We start from the raw sequence: 17,242 nt of genomic DNA, 5'->3' as shown, positions 1-17,242 counted from the left end.
AATTCACTCTCTCAAAAAATTAGAATACATCATAAGACCAATAAAAAAAACATTTTTAGTTAATTGTTGGCCTTCTGGAAAGTATGTTCATTTACTGTATATGTACTCAATACTTGGTAGGGGCTCCTTTTGCTTTAATTACTGCCTCAATTCGGCATGGCATGGCAGTGATCAGTTTGTGGCACTGCTGAGGTGGTATGGAAGCCCAGGTTTCTTTGACAGTGGCCTTCAGCTCATCTGCATTTTTTGGTCTCTTGTTTCTCATTTTCCTCTTGACAATACCCCATAGATTCTCTATGGGGTTCAGGTCTGGTGAGTTTGCTGGCCAGTCAAGCACACCAACACCATGGTCATTTAACCAACTTTTGGTGCTTTTGGCAGTGTGGGCATGTGCCAAATCCTGCTGGAAAATGAAATCAGCATCTTTAAAAAGCTGGTCAGCAGAAGGAAGCATGAAGTGCTCCAAACGTTCTTGGTAAACGGGTGCAGTGACTTTGGTTTTCAAAAAACACAATGGACCAACACCAGCAGATGACATTGCACCCCAAATCATCACAGACTGTGGAAACGTAACACTGGACTTCAAGCAACTTGGGTTATGAGCTTCTCCACCCTTCCTCCAGACTCTAGGACCTTGGTTTCCAAATGAAATACAAAACTTGCTCTCATCTGAAAAGAGGACTTTGGACCACTGGGCAACAGTCCAGTTCTTCTTCTCCTTAGCCCAGGTAAGATGCCTCTGACGTTGTCTGTGGTTCAGGAGTGGCTTAACAAGAGGAATACGACAACTGTAGCCAAATTCCTTGACATGTCTGTGTGTGGTGGCTCTTGATGCCTTGACCCCAGCCTCAGTCCATTCCTTGTGAAGTTCACCCAAATTCTTGAATCGATTTTGCTTGACAATCATAAGGCTGTGGTTCTCTCGGTTGGTTGTGCATCTTTTTCTTCCACACTTTTTCCTTCCACTCAACTTTTTGTTAACATGCTTGGATACAGCACTTTGTGAACAGCCAGCTTCTTTGGCAATGAATGTTTGTGGCTTACCCTCCTTGTGAAGGGTGTCAATGATTGTCTTCTGGACAACTGTCAGATCAGCAGTCTTCCCCATGATTGTGTAGCTTAGTGAACCAAACTGAGAGACCATTTTGAAGGCTCAGGAAACCTTTGCAGGTGTTTTGAGTTGATTAGCCGATTGGCATGTCACCATATTCTTATTTTTTGAGATAGTGAATTGGTGGGTTTTTGTTAAATGTGAGCCAAAATCATCACAATTAAAAGAACCAAAGACTTAAACTACTTCAGTCTGTGTGCATTGAATTTATTTAATACACGAGTTTCACAATTTGAGTTGAATTACTGAAATAAATGAACTTTTCCACGACATTCTAATTTATTGAGATGCACCTGTAAGCCAATCTGAAATGAAATCCAAATCAAATGGTGGAAGCATGCTGTCACAGCTTTGCGCAGACGATGAGTTTGCTGCTCTAGTAAGCTGCACTTGACAGTGCAAATAGCCTCCGGAAAAAAACTCCAAAATCTGTAACAGGTGAGAAAGCGAAAGAGGTGGAGTGCTGAGCTATCACGGTGTATAACCCTCTGAGCTCAGCCTACGTCATCACGTGACTTTATTGGTATATTCTTTCGACTGGCTGGTGTGGCGATAATCCACTAGTGTTTAACACTGCCTCTGGCGGTCAGGAGGAATGAAACAGAACTATCTTTTGGAACAGCCTTTGCGTCGGGAGCGTGCTTATGATTTTTAAAATGCCGCCTCCGGAGGATGCTCATGAGGCTTTGGAACAGACCCACAGTATTCAAAAAAATGACTGAGTGCACCATTAATATTCTGTTTCATTGGATATTCCGAATAAGGTGTTTACATGACCCAGAAGTCCAATTAATACCATTATAGGCCAGCTGTCTTATTAAAACTTCTTGTTACACAAACAATCTGGAGTAATCACTCGAGCAAATAACCTCAATAGTTTGTTCTCTTTCTTTCTTTCTTTCTTTCTTTCTTTCTTGTCCATTTAAAAAAAAACTGATGAAATTACAGGTATAAACACTAGATGGCAGCAGAGAGCTACTTATTAATCTCTGGTTGAAGTGAAGATGATTTCTAGATTTTGTCACAAGTTCTGCATTTAGATATATATTTAAACATTATCAAAGGCTACTTTTGTCAAAGTTAAGCATTTTGTTTGATTTGTTTGAGGATATTTTTTCAGTTTTTGCATACCTGAAATGAGTAGAAAAACAAGTAATAACCTAATTTATCCCTGGTTGTAACAAGATGAATGTGTGTGTGTGTGTGTGTGTGTGTGTGTTCAGCATTGTAAATTTGTTATGGTCTCACCAATTCATTTTGATGTGTGTGTTCTGCATTTAAAAAAAAAAAAAAATTGGTTCTGTTTTATTGTCTGACCAGTTCAGTTTTGTGTGTGTTTGTGTTTTGCACTCTTGATGTTTGGTAGTCTCACCCCTTCATGTATCTGTGTGTGTTTTCTCCATTGTGGTTGTTTTTTAGATTTTATATAATAAATAATGAAAAATAATCTGTGATTTTTAGTGTTTTCCATTCATTTCAGATGGCGGTCACTTTTGACCGGGAACAGTACAAGTGTAACTTTGTTTTTCCTACCACTTAGACTGATCGAATCAACTCTAATTTCTTTGTGTGTGTTCAGATATCAAATGGACTAAAAGTCACCAAGTATCGTACCCATCAGATAAAGGAAGCCAGTTTTATTGAAGAAACAAAATTGATTTTGGTAAAAAAAGACCGAACAGTGCATGAGGGTTAATGTAGTTGTTAAAATTGCATCATTATTTCCTTAAAAATAGATTACCAACTGTGTGCTGTAAAGTGGCTAAAATAAAATAGAGATACAAAAAAAGTTTGTGTAAGCAAGAACATATGGGACCCCAAAAATAGTGAGAGCACAGTATTAGCAAAAATGAAAAAGTTCCAATTGTGTGGCCTGTTTTTTTGAGCAGATAAGCAGGAAATGCTAGTCAGACTTGCGCTTTGTGAAGTGTATTATCTCAATCTACATCTCATTGCTTCTACATAGTGTGCTAGTCAATTAAACTCAATTTTACTGCAACTAATTGGGGGGACTAATTAGGTCCTATTGCCAAAGCTTTAAAACATCAGAGCCTAGACCAACCTGACTAGCACTGTGAACATGCTGACAGACAGGGCCTGAAAAGGGCAGTTTACAGCAGTGTTTGGATTCTCTCTATTAAAAGGAGGTAGCTGAAAGAGTGGACATGTGCAAAACTGCAACACAATTAGCATCAAGCAGATAAGTCCTTCTCTAATCCTGTTTACGGTTGGCATCAGGCAGATGTGCCAAGATTGATTTGGACAGGGTGCTGGCTTACTGTAATGTAGCCCCCCCTTTTTGGTCCTACCCCCATCCCCCCCTTAAGGCCCCCCCCAAACACAGCTTCCTGTACACGACCGTTAACATGGGACACTTTGTCATTTGTCGCAGCTCACGGAAAGCTCTGCTGGGAGAGATTATCTCCTATTCCTACTAATTCAATTGACTTGAGGGGTTTTGTGGAGTGACCACAATGAAACGAAGCACCAGAGTTAAATAAATAGAGTGGTAGAGGTATAGAGAGGTTCGAGGAGGAGCCCGAGCTGGAACAGATGGCTATGGGTGTCCTGCGCAGTAATGTGAGAGGGTGGTTAATGTTCTGAAACGCGGAGGTGCGGCTTGGGTGCTCCTAATGAGGAAAGACTTTTACACAAGAAGAGAGAGTTCCATTTAGAGAGGCGGCTACAGAACTAAGTCCACCTTGAAGCTCATAGACAGATTTCCAGGGCTGTTTTGGAGTTTGCCTGTGGGTAATCATTTACAGAAGGGGGGCAGGAGAGAATGGGAAGCTTGAAGCTGAAAGTACTGCCAGAGTATCAAGTACAATGCTATTAAAAGTCAGAATTGACACCCATTAAAACTAGTTTTTGTTGTTTCTGTTATCAACATGGCAATAACCACCAGAAAAATTTAGGAGGACACGTCCTCCCCAATATTCAATTGGTGGTCTATCAAATCTCTACAATTAATTTCTAGAGATGTAGTGTCAGTTAATTTTATGGCTTAGATCATGCAAGCATAACCATTTCTTAAATTTTACATTGCCCCACCACCCCCGTTTTTCGCAACTAAGCTGCAAAAATGTTGTTTCTGTATTTCTGCAATTTTTTGACATCAAAAAGATTTGAACACAAGACCACCCACATGTACACATCAACAAAGCCTATTTGAAGTTCAAACCTTGTGTTGTTTTATTGCTGTGTGTTGCACCTGCCACTCTGGTCCCTGATCACAAGATGGGGTGGTTAAAAGCTATACTGGACCCAACAGCAAACCAGCAGCTCATGTTTAAATGCAGCAAAGCACTTTATATTATTTAACATGCAAAAAGGGCATTTACGTAGAAGACTTAAAGGCACAGCAGCAAAAAAAAAAAAAAAAAAAGGTCAGAGAGGGGGTTTGGCTAATAAAAACCCTTTACTAACTTTGTAAATGGACAAAGTTGGAAAGAAAATGTTTTATGATGTATTAAGAGATGTTTTATATGACCCTTCTAAATGTTTTCTGTGTGTTTGCTTTAGCTGATCGTGATGTGAAGAAGCAAGAAGAATACGTTGAGCTCAAGGACGTGTTTGCTGTGAAGGTAAAACGGCGACGCTCTGCGGGGCAGCAGATGGGCGGCACTCTGCTGGGCATCACACTTTTCCAGTGCAAGAGGAAAGGACTCAAACTCAAGGACCATGCCATCCACCTCAACAACCTGAGCGTGGACCACTGTGAGATCTGGTTCAAAACCCTCAAAGAGATCCTCAATGGTACGTTCAGAAGCACAGCAATTGAAAATCTGCCAGGCAATGAAAAACAATGTCTAATCGAGCATGGAACATGAAGCTTTAAAGAAAAAATTTCTAGAAAGTTTCAGTGAATTCTATTGCTCACATTGTGCAAACATTAACTTGGTCAACATTTGCATCATTTTAAGACATCATAGGTGTGGTACATGTTCATAGAATGTTGTAAAAAGCAGGCAGAATAATTAAGATACCCTCTTTTCGGCCAATTTCTCAGTGAACAAGCTCATTAAACAAATTTGCAGCTTTCAAATACTATCAATAAAAATAGTTCAATCTAATTAAAAATTGACTATTTTGCCCAATATTTGTGTGTGCTATGCATTTTTATGCTTATTAAGAGCATTGTGTTGTTAGCTTAACAATTTGCTAATGCCAAACTCTATTAAAATCAATTGTGAGTCTAGTCTCCCGTTCATTCCGCAAGTAGTGCTATTTGTATAATGCACTAAATGAATTGCTGCCTATTTACACTGTTCCGAATTGGTCACATGAGGTTTCATTTCAGTTAGGAGTGCCCTGAAATGCCAGCTGCCTATGTAGGCAGTAGACAGCATGACAGCTCACAAGTTTTTGTAACAGAACTAGTGTATTATAAGTAAATAATTTCTCAAGTATCCATCAGACTCTTCAAAGATGAGTGAAATTAAGTTCTAGGTTTGTCAGCAACATCCTGGCTATACACAAAAAGCACCAGTATAATGAATAAACTTCATAGACTGCATTAAGGGATGTTTGTTAAAAAAACTATGAGGCACCGTCTCCTTTGTATGATGACCATATCATTGTGTAGTGTGTCTGAGGGGGTCTTGAAAGAGGTGGTGTTGGCCACAAGGACCTGCTGGATCAGACTGGAGGAACAGGTTGGTCCTACGGCCTCCCTGGAGTTTGTAATTATCTGTCCTCCTCTTGCTAACGTTCATTGCCAAGACAGGCCAGCGGCCTGCCTAGCGCTTCGCTGTGCTGCACGGGAGACATGCGTCCTTCCAAATGCGTCAGAACTCTTCCTTCTCCAGGTCCCAAGACTGGTTTTGGGGGAGGGATGGAGGGATGAAGGAGGGCAGGAATGGATTTAATAGAGGGAGGCAGAAAAGACTTGTTTTCCAGCCCATCTAAGGAGTATTTTTGCATCAGTCTGCACTGTATTTCATTAGTTTCTTCTATGTAAACATGCACTAGACAGACGTCTTCGACCATTGCATCTCAATGTGTTTTCAGTGTCAAGTTAAAGAACTTTTTAAAACGACTCTCGAGACACCTGCGTTCCATTTCAATTGTCTAGTTTTTTTTAAGCGCAGGAACACGTTCGTTCTGAATAGCCCCTAAGGCAACGCTCAGTCAGTGTTTGGGATGCATATCCTTTTTTATTTACAGGTTTGACTCTGACTGTCCTGATCATGCAACCATTAACAGCAGCGGCTGGAATACTGTTTGTATGAACAAAGAATCAAAGTCAAGCCCCTTTTCTGTTCTTGTGATACCCATGAATATCACCTGTAACCATAGGTACAGTAGCTATAGTGAATATCATAGATGGTCCATCAGTAACACTTATAGTCTTCATTTACACAGCATTATTAAATAAAAATCTTAATTTACACTGTGTTATTAAATAAACCTAAATTAAAGTCCAACTGAAGCGCAAATTCACCAAGTTCATGAAATCTTAACAGCTTTGAATGCTTTTTTTTTTTTGTTTTTTTTTTTTTGCAATACATGCAAAGAAATTTTGGCTTTTGACTTTTGGAACAGTATCAAATTCTAACCTGCAAAATAGTACAGCACAAAGACGTTTGACCAATGGATGCCTTTCAAATTTCTGGGTTTGGAAAGCAGAAGCAAACTATTGTGGCGTAAACTTCAATAGTGGTGAGTGGGAAACCCCATATTTAAATTATATATAGAATAAATCCATTATTATTTTTCCACCACTTTCCAAAAGAGGAAAAAATATAGACTGATGGATTGTGACAGTTAGAAGAGTTAGAAGAGTGTCATTCTTTAAGCATCTGCATTTGAAAACCCATCACAGCAGTGCTGACTAGTTCTTATTTTTAAATAATTCCAGGGTTATATAGGAAAAAATAATGCTATAAATTTACATTAAATAATTACTAAAATATAAGCATTTTTTGCTTGATTATGCTGCTAAATAATGAAACAAGTCATCTCAGTCTGTGTAAAAGGTCCATAGAGGATTAACTACACATTGGCACAATACAATGAATACAAACTTCATAGCTGTTGAAAAGAGGAGTAGACAGTATATTTGAACAATTTTAATTTATTATTATTTTTTATATGTTCAGAACGGAAGCCCTAGACCATGACATCACATACTAATGCCGATATTCATTGCAGGGTCTGAAGTAATTTCACATCCTTCAAGCCTCTTTTGACTGCACCTAAAGACTCTCCCTAGGACCAACAAAAATACTGCATCTTTCATAAGCATTACGAGGGTATTATGTATAAACTTCCTTCGTCAGCTGAATGCATGTTGAGCATTCAGCTGCTGCCTTTGTGAAAATGAGCATGTGTAATCTCTGTTAATCCCAGTCTGCAGAGAATGCAACTCTGCACATTATGACCGATTTAATCTAGCGTCACAATTAGACAGAAATTTCAATTTCGGAAATCCCTTTTTGTCCATAGTGCATCCCACATAAATACAGCACACAATACAAGTAGTATGTTATATTTAAAACAGGATTGGACATGAGATATGAATTTGGGACTAGATAGTAGTTCGGGGAAAATCTCTGGAAAGTGTTTTTTGTGTGATGAGGCCCTAGTCATAATGCTGTATTAACACAACACTCATTAATTTCAGTTACAGCACTGAATAAGAGGTGATGTAACAGCAGTGCTCAGAAGGTGCATTACTCACAGGGAATTAGGGGGGGATTGTATCAGGTTTCACAACTTTTTACAATCGAGCTGTTCCATAACCCTTCCCTATCGTAGATAAACCACAGAAAAGTCTTTACAAAAAAGTGTTTTTGTGCTCGTCTGTCCTATAACCCTTTAGATTGAAATGCTGGCTTTTTGGTGGGTAATTGTGAGTAAGGGCTGCCTGTATTTTGGGCAGAACATGAATTAATTAACATAATTAAAGAATATGCCTTGAGGGAGCCCGAAGGAGAGGGGGCATGCTTATTTAGTGCTGCGAGGTGAAAAATTAATACTCAGAGATGATAATCATGTGATATTATATATATATATATATATATATATATATATATATATATATATATATATATATATAAAAACAAAAAAACAAACAAAAACATTATAGTACATTTAGCCTGTTGTCCTTATTTTGTTCCTCTGTTTGTATTCCTCTTTATTCTGCATCACCCTGTCTGTCTCATACGTGGGCAGTTAATTAACTTTATATCACAGTTACGGTATATGTCATGATATAGTTATTAATTTATTTAGCTAGAAATTCAACAAATGTATTATTTATGAAATAACCATGTGGTAATATCATCCTGATCTCATGGAATTTACGTGAACATGACAACATTTTTGCAATTCAAAACTTACGTGCTGTATAACATGTTTGGCTGCAGTTTTCCAGTGAAATGTCCAGCTGGGGGTGCCAAAAGCAAGAAAAATGATGTCGTATTCTGACGAGGATTTAAGGTTTCATGCTGCTTCTGTGATTCTATCGTGTCACGTGTCAGCTTGAGTTTATGGCTGGTCTTAAATCACGGTCTTCCAGTGCTAAATCCAACGCCCTATCAGGTGAGCTACCGTGCAAACTAATTATTTTGGAATAAGTGTATATATGTAGGCTGGTCTCTAATACAAGCATTAAAATGTATTGTTTTTCAAAAGATGTGTTAGAGTAAAAGTGTATCAATATCATAAAATAGCAGTGTCTGAGTAATAGAGAGAAAATTAAGTATTTATAAAGTCATTATCAGCCATTAAAGTCATGATTTGAGTGAAAGTGAATAAAACACACAGTTGTTGTAGCACCTCTAGTGTTCATTTCACCTGGAAACTGCAGGGAATTGTAGCTGGAAACACGTATAACTAGTTTTGCTTTACATCTATTTTTGGATAAACAAGTGATCTAAATACTTAAAAAAAGGTATTTCATCTCAATTGGTTATTTTTTATTTGGAACTTGATGGCCACAAACCAGAATATTAGATTTTTCATAACAAATGAATAAGTTTGGCATCAGTAGAGGTTGACTGATATTGGATTTTGCCTGTACCGATAACTAAGGTGTTGGAAGAAAGCGGACAGCCGATTAAACAGCCGCAAGTCTTCAATATTGATATAGTCAATGTTTAAAAAATGTTTAGTCTTTCCTTACTGTGACAGGGTGGCCCAGACTTAGAGGTTAGAAAGTCCAAACTGAATGAAATCCCAAATGCAGTTTAGTGTGCAAACAAAATCTCAATAACCAGAACAAAAATATGATTTGGTGAATAGCTTGCACAGCTTATACTGTACAGTGCATCTGGAAAGTATTCACAGCGCTTCACTTTTTCCACATTTTGTTATGTTACAGCATTATTCCAAAATGGATTAAATTCCTTATTTTCCTCAAAATTCTACAAACAATACCCCATAATGACAACATGAAAAAGTTTGTTTGAAATCTTTGCAAATTTATTAAAAAAAAACAAAACAAAAAAAATCACATGTACATAAGTATTCACAGCCTTTGCCATTACACTCAAATTGAGCTCAGGTGCATCCTGTTTCCACTGATCATCCTTGAGATGTCTCTACAACTTGATTGGAGTCCACCTGTGGTAAATTCAGTTGATTGGACATGATTTGGAAAGGCACACACCTGTCTATATAAGGTCCCACAGTTAACAGTGCATGTCAGAGCACAAACCAAGCCATGAAGTCCAAGGAATTGTCTGTAGACCTCCGGGACAGGATTGTATCGAGGCACAGATCTGGGGAAGGGTACAGAAAAATTTCTGCAGCATTGAAGGTCCCAATGAGCACAGTGACCTCCATCATCCATAAATGGAAGAAGTTTGGAACCACCAGGACTCTTCCTAGAGCTGGCCGCCCGGCCAAACTGAGCGATCGGGGGAGAAGGGCCTTAGTCAGGGAGGTGACCAAGAACCTGACGGTCACTCTGATAGAGCTCCAGTGTTTCTCTGTGGAGAGAGGAGAAACTTCCAGAAGAACAACCATCTCTGCGGCACTCCACCAATCAGGCCTGTATGGTAGAGTGGCCAGACGGAAGCCACTCCTCAGTAAGAGTTTGCCAAAAGGCACCTGAAGGACTCTCAGACCATGAGAAACAAAATTCTCTGGTCTGATGAAACAAAGATTGAACTCTTTGGCCTGAATGGCAAGCGTCATGTTTGGAGGAAACCAGGCACCGCTCATCACCTGGCCAATACCATCCCTACAGTGAAGCATGGTGGTGGCAGCATCATGCTGTGGGGATCTTTTTCAGCGGCAGGAACTGGGAGACTAGTCAGGATCGAGGGAAAGATGAATGTAGCAATGTACAGAGACATCCTTGATGAAAACCTGCTCCAGAGCGCTCTGGACCTCAGACTGGGGCGAAGGTTCATCTTCCAACAGGACAACGACCCTAAGCACACAGCCAAGATAACATAGGTGTGGCTCCGGGACAACTCTGTGAATGTCCTTGAGTGGCCCAGCCAGAGCCCAGACTTGAACCCGATTGAACATCTCTGGAGAGATCTGAAAATGGCTGTGCACCGATGCTCCCCATCCAACCTGATGGAGCTTGAAAGGTCCTGCAAAGTAGAATGGGAGAAACTGCCCAAAAATAGGTGTGCCAAGCTTGTAGCATCATACTCAAAAAGACTTGAGGCTGTAATTGGTGCCAAAGTTGCTTCAACAAAGTATTGAGCAAAGGCTGTGAAAACTTATGTACATGTGATTTTTTTTTTCTTCATTTTTTTCAAGATTTCAAACAAACTTCTTTCACGTTGTCATTATGGGGTATTGTTTGTAGAATTTTGAAGAAAATAATGAATTTAATCCATTTTATAATTATAAATAATTATATTGGAATAAGGCTGTAACATAACAAAATGTGGAAAAAGTAAAGAGCTTTGAATACTTTCCGGATGCACTGTATATTCACCAGATAAAGGGGTTTATACATTTCATCATGATATGAAGTTGGGATCGTAAGTATGTTTTTTTTTTTTTTTTAGTTTTTCACCCAATTTGGAATGGCCAATTCCCAGTGCGCTTTTAAGTCCTCGTGGTCGTGTAGTGATTTGCCTCAATCCGGGTGGCGGAGGATGAATCCCAGCTGCCTCCGTGTCTGAGACCGTCAACCCGCGCATCTTATCATGTAGCTTGTTCAGTGCGTTGCCACGGAGACATAGCGCATGTGGAGGCTTCACGCCATCCACCGTGGCATCCACGCTCAACTCACCACGCGCCCCACTGAGAACGAACCACATTATAGCGACCACGAGGAGGTTACCCCATGTGACTCTACCCTCCCTAGCAACTGGGCCAATTTGGTTGCTTAGGAGACCTGGCTGGAGTCACTCAGCATGCCCTGGGATTTGAACTAGCGAACCCCAGTGGTGGTAGCCAGCGTCTTTTACCACTGAGCTACCCAGGCCCCCTCGGATGTACAGGTGCATCTCAATAAATTAGAATGTCGTGGAAAAGTTCATTTATTTCAGTAATTCAACTCAAATTGTGAAACTTGTGTATTAAATAAATTCAATGCACACAGACTGAAGCAGTTTAAGTCTTTGGTTCTTTTAATTGTGATAATTTTGGCTCACATTTAACAAAAACCCACCAATTCACTATCTCAAAAAATTAGAATACATCATAAGACCAATAAAAAAAACATTTTTAGTGAATTGTTGGCCTTCTGGAAAGTATGTTCATTTACTGTATATGTACTCAATACTTTGTAGGGGCTCCTTTTGCTTTAATTACTGCCTCAATTCGGCGTGGCATGGAGGTGATCAGTTTGTGGCACTGCTGAGGTGGTATGGAAGCCCAGATTTCTTTGACAGTGGCCTTCAGCTCATCTGCATTTTTTGGTCTCTTGTTTCTCATTTTCCTCTTGACAATACCCCATAGATTCTCTCTGGGGTTCAGGTCTGGTGAGTCAAGCACACCAACACCATGGTCATTTAACCAACTTTTGGTGCTTTTGGCAGTGTGGGCAGGTGCCAAATCCTGCTGGAAAATGAAATCAGCATCTTTAAAAAGCTGGTCAGCAGAAGGAAGCATGAAGTGCTCCAAAATTTCTTAGTAAACGGGTGCAGTGACTTTGGTTTTCAAAAAACACAATGGACCAACACCAGCAGATGACATTGCACCCCAGATCATCACAGACTGTGGAAACTTAACACTGGACTTCAAGCAACTTGGGCTATGAGCTTCTCCACCCTTCCTCCAGACTCTAGGACCTTGGTTTCCAAATGAAATACAAAACTTGTTCTCATCTGAAAAGAGGACTTTGGAACACTGGGCCACAGTCCAGTTCTTCTTCTCCTTAGCCCAGGTAAGATGCCTCTGACGTTGTCTGTGGTTCAGGAGTGGCTTAACAAGAGCAATACGACAACTGTAGCCAAATTCCTTGACATGTCTGTGTGTGGTGGCTCTTGATGCCTTGATCCCAGCCTTAGTCCATTCCTTGTGAAGTTCTCCCAAATTCTTGAATCGATTTTGCTTGACAATCAAAAGGCTGCGGTTCTCTCGGTTGGTTGTGCATCTTTTTCTTCCACACTTTTTCCTTTCACTCAACTTTCTGTTAACATGCTTGGATATAGCACTCTGTGAACAGACAGCTTCTTTGGCAATGAATGTTTGTGGCTTACCCTCCTTGTGAAGGGTGTCAACGATTGTCTTCTGGACAACTGTCAGATCAGCAGTCTTCCCCATGATTGTGTAGCCTAGTGAACCAAACTGAGAGACCATTTTGAAGGCTCAGAGAACCTTTTCAGGTGTTTTGAGTTGATTAGCTGATTGGCATGTCACCATATTCTAATTTTTTGAGATAGTGAATTGGTGGGTTTTTGTTAAATGTGAGCCAAAATCATCACAATTAAAAGAACCAAAGACTTAAACTACTTCAGTCTGTGTGCATTGAATTTATTTAATACACGAGTTTCACAATTTGAGTTGAATTACTGAAATAAATGAACTTTTCCACGACATTCTAATTTATTGAGATGCACCTGTATGTGTTGATGGGGCACGCTTAAATTTGGAACACTTGATTATGTAAGGATAAAAATGTGGTTAAATGTGGATGAATATTTTTTAATGATGGTTAATGATGGTGATTGTTAATACTTCATTAGCAGATAACCGACAGTTTCAAAAGCAGCCATCGGCACCAATTAATTGGCAGAAATTAGTCCTCTTTGTGATTGAAGGTTCTATTTGTAAACATTAGTAAATTTTGTAGGTATCATGAACTAACAATTAACAATATATTTATACAGCATTTAATAATATTAGTTAATGTTAACTTAAAAAAAACAACTATTTTCATTGTTAGTTCATAATGCAGTAACTAATGTTAATGTACAACTTTTAGTTTTAAAAATGGATATGTTGAAATTAATATTAACCAAGATAAATGCTATAAAAATAAGTGCTGTACAAGTATTGTTTATTGTTAGTTCATGATACCTAATGCAGTTAACTAATGTTAAAGCTGCACTAAGATTTTTTGTTTAAAAATTAACAAAAGTCCATTAAGTGAATAATGAGTAAATAAAAACCCTGTCATAGTTTTATCCCGATTCACAAGTAAGCCTACAATAATGATTTGATTATATTTTTAGCTGTTGGGTCGGATTTGGTGCAAAAACACAGGCTTACGTCATTCGTTCGTGCATGTTTACATCATGTCCGCAAGCACAGAAAAGAAGGACTGGCTACTATGTGCTGGTGAAGCTACAGCAGTTTCAGCAGCGTCAAGACAACAGTTTGGATGTATTTTTAACTGTTAAATGGCAAAGTTGTTTACTTGCTATAATGTTTATGAATATGTTTTCTGGTAGGGTTGTTGAAGCTTATATTGGTTGTCATACTTTAATGAATCAAACATTACTCGGGGGATATTGTGTTTTGTGAGTATTTTATAACATTAGTGCAGTTTAGAGGTTCCATAAGTGTGTGTGTTCTGCTGTTTTATTTCTTTTACTTCAGTCACAGAAATGCACAAGTTGTTGTCACTTTCCATTGGATGTGTTGTCACCGCCTATCTGGTGAAACGCTATATTATTGTGCCAAATTTCTACGCTGCTCAGCAACCGCAAACAACTACAACTTGCAGTAAACGCTTCATGTTTTTCCTAATAAATGCAATTTTTTCCTCTTTTGGAAAGTCTTGGAAACGTAATAGTGAATTTTTTCTTTTGCTGTTACAGCAAATGGGAACAAAAATTATATTTGCTGTGGTCTGCCATTTACAGCTATAAAAGTTTACGCTATTTTGCTCCGCATTCCTAACCAGGAAATGTAAAAAGGGTCTATTTGCGGTATAAAGAGTAAAGCTAAATCTCTATTGGTTGATACATTTTCATCATCACCCTGTATATATCATCACACCACCCAGACCTACTCTCCCATATGTGATATTAGGGCCTTAATCATTCATTTGACTCAACATTATCTTCATGGAGAAATGCATTCCCTTTGCCACATCACTGTGCATGATCACCTGCTGAAATTATACCTTCACAAGCTCTCACAGCTGTTATTAAAGCTTGTCAGTTTGTTTGGTCCCTTTAGCCTCCATCTCACCCCCCAGCATCCCATGCACATGTTCTCACATGAATGCACACACACACCCATGCACAGACACATGTTTTCCATAGGTGGATTATTTCTGTTATTTTATTGGCTGTCAAGGGAGTGCTGCCGAATCATTCGCCCCAAGGGGGAGAGTGGGCATGCTGGATTACAGGGGTACTCACCTGTTACAGCAGCCCAGTGGATCGTCGCCTGGTGTTTCCCAGGGAGTCCTTAATAATGTGGCACAATAGAGGGTGTGTCCCAGCTGACACTTGGCACAAAAGGTGAACGGTTCCCAAAAAACCTCAGACCCTCAATCCCTTGTGTTATTTAATTCAAGGTGAGCCTTGAATGCAGTATGCAACATCTCCATGTTTTTTGACAAACCATGTGATGTGTGGTGACACATGAGGTGTGGCCGTCCAGCTGACAGATTAAACTCTGCGGTCAGAGAGTGAGCGGTCGGGCCAAGACACAGACCAAACACGTGGGGAGACGGCCGGCAACAATAGCAGCACCTGTACTACAAAGTACAGAGTCTACTTTGGTCGAATTGGAATAGCCTCCTTGTCTCTTTAAACCCTCTTTTGAAAGATTAGTCTGGGCAGGTCAGTCAAGCCCTAGAAGCCCTCCGCGCTCCGCTTCAGACACATAATGTGCTCTTGGTGCTCTTGTCAAAGCACGTGGTCACACTTCGACATCAAGCTCGACTTTATTGTTGTATAGGTAAAGGGAGGAGTAAAGACAAACAGAGTGAGAAGAGAACTAAAGGGTCAACCATTAGGTCCATCTCATTCCTCTGAGGGCTTTTATGAGCCATCTGAAATCATATGTGCATTTGGAATAAAGCACGAGAGTTCCTATTATGCACTGCACATTAAATTGCTTTGAGCTGTTTAACAAGATAATAGAGGGACGCAAAGCTCCCTCGGAACGCAATTTTAAGAATGTGTTTGGCATTTGAAGGAAGCTGTGCCTTTGGACAAGGTCACACAGCATTTATATGAGCTGATGTACAATAGCTCGATGGTGGAGTGGATAATGTTACACATTAACAGATTTTCCATTAAGTCAACCTGCGTAACCATGGCGACTCTTTTCTCCTTAGAAACGGATCAGTCTGCGTATTGTACTCACTAGATTTTTTCTTGAGATTTGCTGTCCAGCCCTAACTCTGTTTATGGCTTGTTTAAATGTAGGTTAGAGGAGAGTATTTTGATCCTATTTTATATCCTAAGACAAATACAGCTAATGAACCCTCATGTTGTCCCGAATTCAAACTCATATTGTTTTCTTTCTTCACAAATTGTGTGGACAAAAAGAAACAATGAAAGTGAATGGTAACTGAGGCTTTCAGTTCCTAACATTCTATCTAATATCTCCTTTTTTGTTCCATGGAAGAAAGTCATAAAGTGATTGTATATTCAAACTCAGAACAAAAGTGTTTACACTTTTTTGAGGAAATAAAATCATGAATTGTTTACTTAAAATTTCTCCTACATATTAGGCTAAGACAGGACATAATATTTTTAACACTGAATAAAACTACACACCTTTAATTATCACCTTATCTCCATTTGCTGTTTCTGAAAAATTGAGATGCATTGAGAATGGTTTTGCAATTGAATCATGACTCCTTAAATCTAAATAGAATCAAATCGTGAGGTGCCTCAAGATTCCCAGCCCTAAACTCTACTGTGAGAGGTATCTGGGTTGGACAGATGCTCCTGTGTGCTCTGCTGTAGGTACGACTGCAGTATCACTTACACTGAGTGCTGCTTGAGGATTTTTTTCGGCATATTCCCCACGGATCTTTCTCATTTCTCTGTCTGTCACACCCGCCCCCAAATAGACATGTATGCAGACGGAGGCACCTAACACATGGTGCTGTTTTTTTCCTTCTCTAGCTAATATTAGAAAAGGTGTTATTGCCCAAATTTTCTTTCTAAAATGATTTTTGCAATATACACAACAAACTACATCTGTACATACACCAAGAGCAACAGTGGCTCTAATTAAACAAAATGCATTTGTGCCCAATTTTTTTAACTCCTGCAATAAGGGGTAGCCCCCCCCCCATGATTGTCATCATTCATTTACCATCATGTTGTTCCAAACCGTGTCAGTCTGCCTAACATCTCCTGCTGTGTTCATCATGAGGGTGAAAGTTATGACAATGGTGAATAAATAATGACAATTTAAAAGTTTTGGTAAACTGTCTCTTATAGGACGCATTACGCGTGTATATACGAGTCTTCTCATCATACTGTGCGTGGATAAATCAATCAGCCTGATCTCATGAAAATTATGTGACTGTGGCAACATTTTTGGAAAATGACATTACATGGTTAATTACACGCATTTCAGCAGTTCTGATGTGAAATGTTCAATGTGTGGTGCTAAAAACGTGTTACTGCAGATTTTCTCCCAAACAGATGACGTCTTTAAAGTTAATGCTCTAGTTGTAAATCAACAAAACCAACCTACCCTAAGCCTTAAACCAAAACCTAACCAATAATGTCATAAAAGAAAATGTGGTATGAAAAACGGGTGTGGATTTTTAAGGTTTATAGTCTATCAAGT

The 17,242-nt window shown here is 39.3% G+C and overlaps 1 protein-coding gene across 1 annotated transcript in view; it reads left to right on the top strand.

The window, feature by feature from the left end:
- The window catches only part of cerkl (ceramide kinase-like), an 85,532-nt gene that overhangs the window by 21,982 nt on the left and 46,308 nt on the right, over nucleotides 1-17,242 (top strand). Inside the window, exon 2 of the mRNA XM_051710114.1 lies at nucleotides 4,634-4,867. Within this exon, the coding sequence (XP_051566074.1) occupies nucleotides 4,634-4,867 (234 nt within the window). The remainder of the gene's footprint in view (nucleotides 1-4,633; nucleotides 4,868-17,242) is intronic.

Source organism: Myxocyprinus asiaticus, chromosome 11 (assembly GCF_019703515.2).
Source record: "Myxocyprinus asiaticus isolate MX2 ecotype Aquarium Trade chromosome 11, UBuf_Myxa_2, whole genome shotgun sequence".
Classification (NCBI taxonomy): Eukaryota; Metazoa; Chordata; class Actinopteri; order Cypriniformes; family Catostomidae; genus Myxocyprinus; species Myxocyprinus asiaticus.
The sequence above is the reverse complement of the archived record's forward strand: the minus strand, read 5'-3'. Positions and strand labels throughout refer to the sequence as shown.